Genomic DNA, 12278 nt, shown 5'->3' with positions numbered 1-12278 from the left:
AATGAGACGATATTAGCGATCCTAGTGGTTAGCAACTATCTGTGGATGCATATTTACTACGTATTGAGCTTCGTGGCTGTATATACTAGACTGTGCTTATACTGTGGTAGAACAGTGATTATGAACCGGGGGACCATGGCCCATAGAGGGACCAGAGAACAGATAAAGGATGAGATGGATGAAAATCAGGGGCGATTTTTCAGGGCAATCTATGCTTGCTGCGCAAGCCCAATATTTTCGTAGAATGTGTATTTCTCAAAATGGCGTTACGTACATTAAAATTTATTTTGATTTTTTGAATACTGTATCGCAACGCTTGCTCGTTTCTCGGAGCTACAGGAAAGACGTAGAAATAATGAGAATATGATGCGCGCGCAAGTGCCTTCCTCCTTAGTCCGTCCTAGGCGCACATGCTTCTGTTGTGTGTTGTTTGAAGCTCTGGTCCGAGAGCTACACCAACGACTATTTAACGTTACACAGAGCAGTATTGACAGCGGGAATGTGCTGTGATTTGCGAGTCCAATGTAATTGTTTGAGCGGAATGATGTTAGCTGCTGCATGTATTATTAATTCTTAAACATTAATTTGAAGTATTGCAATGAGTTCGGAATTGTGTGTTATTGTAACCTTATTATTAAATCCATTTTCCCGAAGGACTGTTCAAGAGAAGACAGACATTATAGAGAATATGTGCGCTCGTTCAATGCAGCTCAATACAACAATATGCATTGGTTGGCAGGGTCGAAAAAACTAAATAAACTGTTTTGTTTGCCATGTTTGTTATATTATATCGAACTTCTACATCTGATAAGCGAATATGATCCATGACTTATAATGATTTCATAATTATAAAATAAATTATTTATGTGGGTCTGATTATTTTTATTAATTACGAATTATTATATCCTCGCATCTTCCCCTATGAATAAAAGAGCAAGCCTAACTTTCGTGACTAGCATTTGCTCCTGATGAAAATTATATTTTCTACATTTTTTTCTTGTTAGAAAAAGAGTCGCTTGAGAGAAGCAGAGGTAAGCGAGCATGTTTATGACGTATACAGCGGTATTAATATAGAATTAATTTGCAATATACGAACATTCCCTTTAACGCAAATGTACTTTCGGTTTTCTACTTTATTTTCTGTATGTATTTCTTAAAGTTGATTGTTGCTAGTCTCTTGAAATAACCATGTTGCTAAGGTAACGATTCTATCACGTTATACCATCGTGCTCCTCAGTTTATATAACGTTACTGCCGTTTTTTTAGTCGCTGTTTGCTTGTTTCTTTTTGTGTCCGAGCAATCAACTTTAATGAGATTCCACGTCACTAGAGCTTCGCAATAGTTGAATGCCGAGGTTTACTAGAAGTTCGCTGTCATCGTTGTATAAAGGTAAAGATGGGTACGTGTGCCCTCCATTGAGACCGTGTCTTTGGCTCATCACGGGTTCGATGCCCGGATTAGTCGTTGATAGAGATATTGCACAGAGTTTTTTTTTCGCGGGATATTCTCTTTCCTATCGTTTATCCCAGCAACATTGTCCACATCTCCCTCATTTCATCTATCATCCGCAATTGCTTATTTACTTATGGTTTTTAAGGAACACGGAGGTTTATTGCCGTCCTTACATAAGCCCGCCGTCGGTCCCTATCCTGAGAAAAATTAATCCAGTCCCTAGCATCATATCCCACCTCCTTCAAATCCATTTTTATATTATCCTTTCATCTACGTCTCGGCCTCCCCAAAGGTCTTTTTCCCTCCGGCCACCCAACTAACACTCAATATGAATTTCTGGATTCGCCCATACGTGCTACATACCCTGCCCATTTCAAAAGTCTGAATTTAATGTTCCTAATTATGTCAGGCGAAGAATATAATGCGTGCAGTTCTGCGTTGTGTAACTTTCTCCATTCTCTTGTAACTTCATCCCTCTTAGCCCCAAATATTTTCCTAAGCACCTTATACTCAAACATCCTTAACCTATGTTGCTATCTCAAAGTGAGAGTCCAAGTTCATAACCACACGGAACAACTGGTAATAGGCCTATAACTGCTTTATAAATTCTTTTAGACTTTTTGACAGCAGACTGGATGACAAAAGCTTCTCAACGAAATAATAACAGGCATTTCCCATATTTATTCTGCGTTTAATTTCCTCCCGAGTATCATTTATATTTGTTACTGTTTCTCCCAGATATTTGAACTTCTCCACCTCTTCAAAAGATAAATGTCCAATTTTTATATTTGCATTTCGTACAATATTCTCGTCACGAGACATAATCATATACTTTGTCTTTTCGGGATTTACTTCCAAACCTATCTCTTTACTTGCTTCAAGTAAAATTCCCGTGTTTTTCCTCGTTCGAAAAATAAGATTACGGACATCATGTGGCGGTGGTGGTGCTGTGAACACAAAGAATCAGTTGATCGGTCCATTTCTGGAGACATCAGCAAATGGACTGCAATGAGGCCAATTTATCATTTGTCTCCAGAGAACAGTAAAGTTTCTCTTTGGACTGGATGATTCTTGTTGAGAGGAATTTGGCGTGTCTTGTTCCAAGCTACCCGTTGTCAGGTAACGCGTGTCAAGGCCTCCTCTGGGCTTATATAATGGTCGTCATGTGATCGGGCAGTCACGTGTAACCGTCGCGAACGCACAGCGTTCAATTTCTTGACCCTCCTGCGCTTGGAAACCATTATTTCGTTCCTGAATACAGCTCCAGAACTTTAATGAGGTTACAACAGCCTGTATAAAAACCTGAAAGCATCACAATGAGCGAGTTCTCCGCTATAACAGGTTAGATTATGAGGACATCCAGTTCTTTCCCACTTGTCGCCTTCAGAAAGTTGCAAATCTGTGTAAATCATCATCATCATCATCATCATCTTTGGTCTCTTCCGTCTGAAAGACTGTTCACGCCATCTTTTCAAGGATCAATTCAAAATATCTCTTTCATGCAGGACTGTATGCCTACTAAAATACAGCCTTAGTTCTACAGTGCTTGGGAAAAGTGGCATAAGTCAGTTTCCACAAACCTCTTTTGATAATTTATTGACAACTTACGGAACATCCGCTCTCTTGGAAAAAAATACATAAGTATTTCTCCCATTACAATAATTCATACAGAAAAAAAAAATCAAATCGACATAAACCAGTGTAAGTTGTCAATAAATTATCAAAAAAGATTTGTGGAAACTGACTTATGTCACTTTTCCCAAGCACTGCAGGTTTCAAATTCAAATTCAAATTTATTCATAATTTAGATTTGAAATTATACATATGAATATATACCCGAAATGAGCATATGCTCGTGCTCGGGTACAGTCCAGTAGTCTACATAAATTTTAAAGAGATCAATAATAATGTTGATGTTAGAAATAATTGTAACAATAATAATCATAATAATAATAATAATAATAATAATAATAATAATAATAATAATAGAATATCCGCCACGGAGATGATACAAAGATAGTAATACAAATGAATTAATTAATAATAATAATAATAATAATACAAAAATATTTACAATAATAAAATAAATACTTACACGGATAAAATAAAATATAAAACCACTAGCGAGAGTTAACACAACTTAAATAAGCATATAGTAATCAGAAAAAAAAAATGACGAACTCGAAAATCAACAGAAAAGTTCGATGTATCGCAGACGACAGCAACCGCCGTATTGACATTGTGCTATGCATTATTGGTAGTAGGGGGGAGCCGAAAGTCTACGTAACTGCCGTTCTCTTGGAATGTCGTACAATCATGGGAAGTTAATGCTGAAAAACAAAATGTCTACGAGTCAAACTGTTCATTATTACCAGGATAAATACAAATAATACTGAATAATATTAATCAAGTTACATTTATAGATATCTCCTTTTGTGCAAGAGATATCATATCAAAATATTTTATTCTGGTGTCTGCCGTATGTTGGACATGATTTCTCCAGTTTATTTTACAATATATGCACAGTGGGTCAAAGAAGGCACAAAATTAGAATCTATTTTCGGAAATACATAACATTAATTTATAATGAACACAATATTGGAAAGAGTAGACTTTAAAGATGAGCAGGACTTTTATTATGTTTTGTGAGCTCAATTAAAATCTTATGGAGGTCAATACACAATGTTGCGAAAAATGTGGTTTTTGAAGACAATTTATTACTTCAAAATGCAGAAACTGAATGTTGGTAAAATTAATAATAATTAATGATCTTTCAAATAATCAAAATTAAAAAATCTTATGGAGGTCAATACACAATGATGTGAAAAATCTGGTTTTTGAAGACAATTTATTACTTCAAAATGCAGAAGCTGAATGTTGGTAAAATTAATAATAATTAATGATCTTCAAATAATCAAAATTAAAAACTCTTATGGAGGTCAATACACAATGTTGCGAAAAATGTGGTTTTTGAAGACAATTTATTACTTCAAAATGCAGAAGCTGAATATTGGTAAAATTAATAATAATTAATGATCTTTCAAATAATCAAAACTAAAAAATCTTATGGAGGTCAATACACAATGATGCGAAAAATGTGGTTTTTGAAGACAATTTATTACTTCAAAATGCAGAAGCTGAATGTTGGTAAAATTAATAATAATAATGATCTTTCAAATAATCAAAATAAAAAATGATGCTCTATGTGACCGCCATTTGCCCGCACAACCATTTGTAGGCGTCTTCTCCATTGTCCAATAGCATTGGATATCTGTCTTTGATCAAGCCGGTCCCAAAATTCAAGAAGTCATTGTCTTAAATGTTCAATATTACGAATTCTTGTTTTGTAGTAAACTGCCTTTCAATTCAATTCAATTTATTAAGCCATTAAACATACAGTGATAAGCTTCGTCACAACATACATTTGAAAATACACATATAATTGAAAACAGTAAAGTTTAATCAGAATGAAAACACAAAACATTTTGAAACTCTAAAATTAATGAAAACACTTCACTCTTAATGTAATAATTGTAACTAAATGTAAATAACTTTATTTATTAAAAAACAATTTCGTATGAATTTATGTTAAACTCATCTACAGAGTAGAAAGGATTAATTAAAAGCCAATTATAAAATCTAGCTTTGAAACTATTGGTTGGTAACTTATCGTATTGACTCCATACAAAATAGTCCATAGGATTAAGATCTCGTTTGAAACTCCAGCGGAAACCATCAGAGAATCTGAGAAATGCGATCTTTCACGGAATAATCTCTCAGGAGGGATATCATGTCCGTATCTTGCTAATCAATCGTTGTACACTTGAAACAGACCATTCTCGTTGAGCGTAGTTCCTTACAATTTGACGAGAAGACAAATTATCATATTGGTGCAAATGTTTAATGAAAATCTTGTGTTCGTTCGTTAAGCGACTCATTATTCACAAAATGAGAACTCAAAACGAAAGAAAACCAATGATGATAGCACAACAAACGGCTTGGCCTGCTGAACACGTAAGACCATAATGCTTAGTTCGGTATAAACGATCGATTTTGCACTGCCTTACAAAAAATTAAAAATAATGTTTAATAAATGGTAAAAAATTAAATGTTACAGTACTTTCCCGGTCTACAAGGACTGTGTAATTTGTCTGTAAAATAAACTTTCAAGTGAAATCATTAGCTGCTGGAATATAACCATTTAAATTTTGTGCCTTTTTTGGCCCACCATATATTTAAATTGTAGGTAGCTGTAATAAATTGATTCCACATTCAGTAAAAGTCTTGTCTGATGTCTAATATAAACGGTTGTTTGCTAGGAATTATTGTGAGGATTTCATTGGTATCTACGGACAAAAACCGACAAAAATAAAGCCTAGAAAGCAATTTTCTCTCTTCTTTTTCATCCATTATTTCCCTATTTCCTTCTTTTCGTTTTAAAGTTCCCCCCCCCCTTTCCTTGTTTGGAATAGCAAGACATACCGTCTAAACATAGTAGGTCAACATTCAGGACTGCATAAGTTTCCCTGAAGATGAAACCTGTATGTAGTTCCGAAACATTGGAGATGATGTATTTCAGCACACGGTAGTATATCAAAAATCTGTTTCTGAACACAATCTCCATGGAAACCTAAAATAATCTCATATGATGTACGTAATGTGATGCTTAAAAGAGTAGATTTCGAGATTTCTGTGGAAATACAATAGACTCTCGATTATCCGCGGTAATTAGGGGCAGAAAACAGCACATAATCTGCAACTGATTTGAGATGGTTGTTCGAGAAGATTTTTTTTTTTTTTTTTTTACTATTTAAACTTTAAAGTGTAAATGTACCACGGACTTCAATTATTTTATTTTATACTAGCCGTACCCGTGCGCTCCGCTGCACCCGTTAGAAATAAATATAAAATAATTACATAATTAAAATAGGACGTTTGATCAAGAGAACATTCGTGTTTGATAGAAGGATAAATCGTTTATTATGTTACTTAATTTAAATTGTATTAAAAAATTAAAATGCGATCATTTTGATCCAGAGGCGACTCATTTGGTCATAAAAATTATTTTAGGAAATACAGGAAACGAATGCCTATCAAGTTTTCTGTGCATAAGAAGCTATTTTAATCTTACCTGTCCTCGATTCACTCAGAAGTTACTGTAATAACATTATAGCATTATGTCCATCTAGAGAAACTACACTTTCCAATGGTGAATTAATAATTAATTATACATATCGGTTAATTTAGCTTCCGATATTACTTCATACAAACACACAAACATTCTCTGTAGGCTATGTTTCATAGCTTTCGATTGTTGTTGTCCAAGGCCCCTTATAAACGAAGTCATTTGTTTTTTATTTCATTACACCGCCTTAGATGGCGTTGTTATTGTAATTTTGAAACTCATTTATCTCATTAAATATAAGTCCTATCAACATTTTTCAAAGAATAAAACTTATCGGAAATTATTTTTAAAGAAACTTTTGTTATGTAATATTTTTCATGAAAATTAATAATAAGGGAGATATTTCGATTTATTTAATTCAAGCCCCCTTATAACCCCCCTTTTAAATAAAATATTTTGAATGCCATATAGCCTAAAATCTAAGTTACAACGAACTTAATTTATATTCCAATTTTCATATAAATCGGTTCAGCCATTATCGCGTGAAAAGGTAACAAACATTCAGACAGACAGACATACAAACAGAAATGTCAAAAAAGCGATTTTCGGTTTCAGGGCGGTTAATTATATATGTTAGGACCAATTATTTTTGGAAAATCGAAAATTACCAGAAAAATTTCGGCTACAGATTTATTATTACTATAGATAACGAATATTATACTGCTCAAGTGTCAAAATAAACACTGTACTCAGAAGTTAGTCTTTGCTCAATAATTGAATATTATTTGATGTAAAGTAGTCTTGATTTGATTTCTGTATATGTTTTCAAGATTATTTGGTATCATAGTTTTATTACTATAACTACAATTGCTTTATTTCTTTACAGATGGGAAACAAATCCTCAAATCCGTCAGCGGACGGCTTCGCTCAGGAGAGCTTACTGCTATTATGGGGCCTTCAGGAGCTGGGAAATCCACCCTGCTCAACATTCTTACGGGATACAAGTATGTATGAGTTTATCCATAGTGGTACTTGTGGCGGACAAGGTTGTAGTTGCTGTTTTTCTCGGGGTTCTCCGATTTTCCCGCATTAGACATCATCATTCCATCCAATTTCCATTCCGTTACCACCAGCTGGCGGCACACGGGAAGTACTGGTCTGTAGGAACGAATGGGATTGCTGCTTGAAAACAAAATAGCTTTGGAGTGGAGGTCACTTGAAAGATGTAATTTTCAGAGAATAAATATTGATTTCCGAATTGTATTGTAGCCTTTGTCTATAATCGTACTTTTTCATTAAACCCCAGCTATCCAAAATAATAGTGTAAATGAGTGAGCTTTCAGTGCACTGTTCCGTATAATCAAATAGTTGAACAGAAACTGTGGAATGATACAATGAAGACTCAAAATATGAAGGAAAAGAAAAAAAAGACCTAAAATTCGAAATAGAAATATTTCAACAGTTAATAATTCAGGCGGTAGCCGGAAAAAGGGCCCATAAGCAAGAGTCATGTTTCGAGAAAACAATGATTGAAAAATTAATTTTAAATAATTACAATTTGAATGCTCGTGGATTTATCGGCAAATCTCAGACCTCTTGTGGCATTACTATAGATAAAAAGGTTGTGGTGTTCTTCATCGATTTGTACACAGGACTGCAAAAGAAATGCTGAGTCGAAGTCGCTATCGGTTTGAAATATTGTCGTAGTCTAGTATATACAGTCACGAAGCTTGAGTTTATGAGGATACTAGGAACAATGGACTGTGCAGGTACTATTTCGCATTGTCTGCAATGAGACGATAGTAGCGATCCTAGTGGTTAGAAACTATCTGTGGATGCATATTTACTACGTATTGAGCTTCGTGACTGTATATACTAGACTGTGATATTATTGTGTTACAAGGACTTCGCTTAGGAAACAATAGAAATAGAGATACACAGACACTGCATATAAACTCTGTTGTTGTTGTTTAGTCAACTGTCCGAAGACAGGTATGAACCTCACAAGTGATACCAAAGAGCACCACTTATGAGGCAACTAGGCCAGGAGATAATGGGGTAGGGTTGCCAGTATCTTTCCCCCTCCATTGCATACATTGCCGATTAGCTACATGTTACACTAGTCAGACTTCACATGCATACAAACAATTGTTCTTCCTCTGACACATATCGTCAAGTGAGATGTACTGCCTGATAATAGATGTACAGTAGTGGCAAAAAAATCGGACCGACCTTGTAGCTGATTTCAGAGCCTTGTTCACTCCAGAGCACCATAGACTGGTAACTAAGACTTTCGTGGTTCGAATCCTGCCTGGGAAGGAAACTTTATTTTGTTCCTTATTCAAATTTATTCCCAATACTATTTGATTGCTGGTAAAATTCATGTTCTGGGAATAATAAGTTAATTAAATAGTAAAATATCGCTGCAATCGAAAAGTATTGGGAATAAATTTGAATAAGGAACAAAAAAAAAAAGATTCCTTCCCAGACAGGATTCGAACCACGAAAGTCTTAGTTACCAGTCTATCGTGCTCTGGAGTGAACAAGGCTCTGAAATCAACTACAAGGGTCGGTCCGGTTTTTTTTTTTTTTTTTTTTTTTGCCACTACTGTACATATCAGCCAGAACCTCAATCAGAGGATTAAACTCTATTATTGCTCTGTTATCATTACAACATTCAACTTGTTCGTGTGAGTCTTCAGTAAACTATAAATGTTATATTTATAATAAAATTGATACATTTGTTTTTGTTCATACAATATGAAACGTAGCAGGCCGTATATATCGATTGTAACAATGACAGCATCCATGGATAATAAGGAAGGTTGTGGAATACCATATAAACTGCAGTTTCACTGTTTTCGTGTAGTATTCTTATTAATGTTGTAAAATAAAAGTATGTGAATAATTTAAAATCATTTCGTATTAAATAATAACGTGAACATGTTACAAAAGTCGTAATTACATGTTTTTAAAAAACTAATTTCAGGAAAACAGCTTTCCTCCTCGCCATGTTTGCCAAAGTCCTCGGAAAACGATATAACTTCGTATCGGCGTTTCTTTTGCGTGGCCAAACAAGCAGGAAGTAATATTGCGAAACATTAGGTACAGAAGCGACAATAATGGCGATATTTCCACAGTCTACTATATACAGTCACGAAGCTTGAGTTTTGAGGGTGCTAGAAACAATAGACTGTGACGGTACTATTTTGCATTGCCTGTAATGAGGCGATATTAGCGATCCTAGTGGTGAGCAACTATCTAATATTTGCATATTTACTACGTATTGAGCTTCGCGACTGTATATACTAGACTGTGATATTACTGTGATCTACGTGGCTCTGGGATCGGTTGAAATTCAACACATTATTTTACACCCCATTGGTACATGAGCGAAGTAGTTGTATTTATAAATAAATAAAATACGGAATTAAAGATAGCGTGGCATTTAAATCAGGGTTGTGTAATGCAATTGAAGATAACAAGAAGATATTACCTCTGTTAACGAGAATAACAAAATGTTTTTGTGATGTTTTCGATGTACGTACATTTATTTGTTATTGTGTTCGTAAAGATTAAATACAGAAAAAACTTCATGGAAAGAATTCAGCTACCATTCTGTTTCTGATAAACAAATGTAAAGTGTACGTCATCTGAATACACAAAGAGGCGGTCTTTTCCTGCCTTATCATTTCTCACGTACTTTCTCCGCGCTTGTACAAATTGAGGACAAGAGATTTTGAGGCTTCTTTCACAATCTGCATTGCAAAGCACCGAGTGACGTAACAGTAACATAGTTTGTTGGATTCATTGGTTTATTCTTTGCAGCTTTTCACTATAGAGAAGAACGTAACGCGAATCAAATCCCATACAACAAAAATGCTGTTTATAGGTTGCATCCAACTGTAATAACGAATCTTGGAATTGTAATCAAATTCCAAACCAACATTAAAAATATGCTTATTATTTTGTGGTCACTCACAACTTAGATGTTTTGATTTTTTTTTTCGATACGTGGCGATAATTTATTAATGAAATGCATCCCAAGTTTGAAGAATATTATTTTTTATGATTTCTTTCGTTGTTTCTTTCTTTTTTTTTCTTTCTTGCTTTCTTTCCCGCACCGAATATGGGCACTCGTTTCATAATAATAATAATAATCAGGGAACGGATTTATATGGACTAAAAATATATGAAATATGTAAATATATATGTAGTTATTTTTACCAAAATATGGAATTAAATATGGATTTTTACCAAAATATGGAATTAAATATGGACTTAAAATTATAAAAAAATGACTATGTACGTTAAATATTGGTACATTTTAATCAAACTAAACAAAAAATATAATGGACGTACCTTATCTTCCAATGTAGTTTCAACAAAACACAATTTTTATTGTCTGTTACCATAACAATAGGTTACAAACATTTCTTTCAAGTGCTGAAAAGTGAATCTTCTTCTATTGTCTCTGAGGATAGATTTATACTGACTAAAAGAGCGTTCGACGTCACAAGAAGTAACTGGTACATAATTCAATTTCACAATGTCTGCTGGGGATAAGTCCAAGTTAATCTTCACTGTTGATTCACCACTCATCACAGCAACAACCTTTTGTAGTTCTTCATATCCAGGGTTTTTTGAAAGTACAGTGTCCACCTTAGCTCTTACTGCATCTGCAACTTTACCTCTACCACGATTCAGTTGTTCCACAGTACTATTTATAATTTCAAAACTTTCAGATAGTGAAAGGTGCCTATTTTGGAGACTTTTGAGCGTTTTTATGATGCATGAAAATGTATGCTGAATGTGAGCTAAGTCATTCTTCACACTTATGTCACAGGTAACTGTTTTCGCAGTATCAATTGAGACTGCATCTTCAGAGTCCAATGCAAGGAGAACATTGTTAATAGAGTCTATATGTTCGGCATAATATTCAACTGCTTCTAGCCATGTACCCCATCTAGTTAAAATTGGCTTTGGTGGCAATGGAATTTCAGGGTACATTTCTTTCAACACGTTAACTCTACTGGGAGCTTTGAGAAATACTTTTTTCACTGATGAAATCAACAAATCTACTTTAGGGAAATTGTCTCTGACCACTTCTGCCACACGATGAAATGCATGCGCCACACAAGTAAAATGAGTCAATTTAGGATATACAACAGATAATGCTTGTCCAGCTTTGACCATATAAGGGGCAGCATCGCTAATAAAGAATAACACATTATCGTACATAATACCCTTTGGCCACAGGATACCCATAGCTTCGTTGAACAGTTTAACTATAGTTTTGTTATTGCACTTTTCTAGAACATCACAATGTAAAAGAATTCGTTCAGAATATTGTTCACTTAACAAACCGATAACTACATTACCAACAAGTCTACCTTCTTTGTCGGGAGTCTCATCAATGGAAACCCAAATTGAACTATCTTTAATTTCATCTCTTATCTTCTGTATTGTCTCATCGTAGATGGATGGAGCATACGTCTTCCTAAGTGTTGACTCATCCGGGATTGTATGTTGAGTATATTTTTCAAGGAATTCCCTGAAGACCTTATTCTTTAGTTTGTAGAGAGGAATATCAGCAGAGATGAGAGAACGGCACAGGTCGATGTTAAACTCAGATCTTACATTCGATGTTGTTGGTTGTGTTAAAAACAATTGTCTCTGCTTGGAATTTAGTTGTTTGTT

At 34.5% G+C, this 12278-nt stretch overlaps 1 protein-coding gene across 2 annotated transcripts in view; it reads left to right on the top strand.

Annotated features, from left to right (window-relative positions):
• The window catches only part of LOC138694987 (ATP-binding cassette sub-family G member 4-like), a 173418-nt gene that overhangs the window by 113722 nt on the left and 47418 nt on the right, over nt 1-12278 (top strand). For both annotated transcript variants that reach the window (XM_069819232.1, XM_069819231.1), the window contains one exon: nt 7465-7582. In XM_069819232.1, coding sequence (XP_069675333.1) covers nt 7465-7582 — 118 coding nt within the window. The remainder of the gene's footprint in view (nt 1-7464; nt 7583-12278) is intronic.

Source organism: Periplaneta americana, chromosome 2, assembly GCF_040183065.1.
Source record: "Periplaneta americana isolate PAMFEO1 chromosome 2, P.americana_PAMFEO1_priV1, whole genome shotgun sequence".
Lineage (NCBI taxonomy): Eukaryota > Metazoa > Arthropoda > Insecta > Blattodea > Blattidae > Periplaneta > Periplaneta americana.
This window is presented reverse-complemented; position numbering and strand designations above follow the sequence as displayed.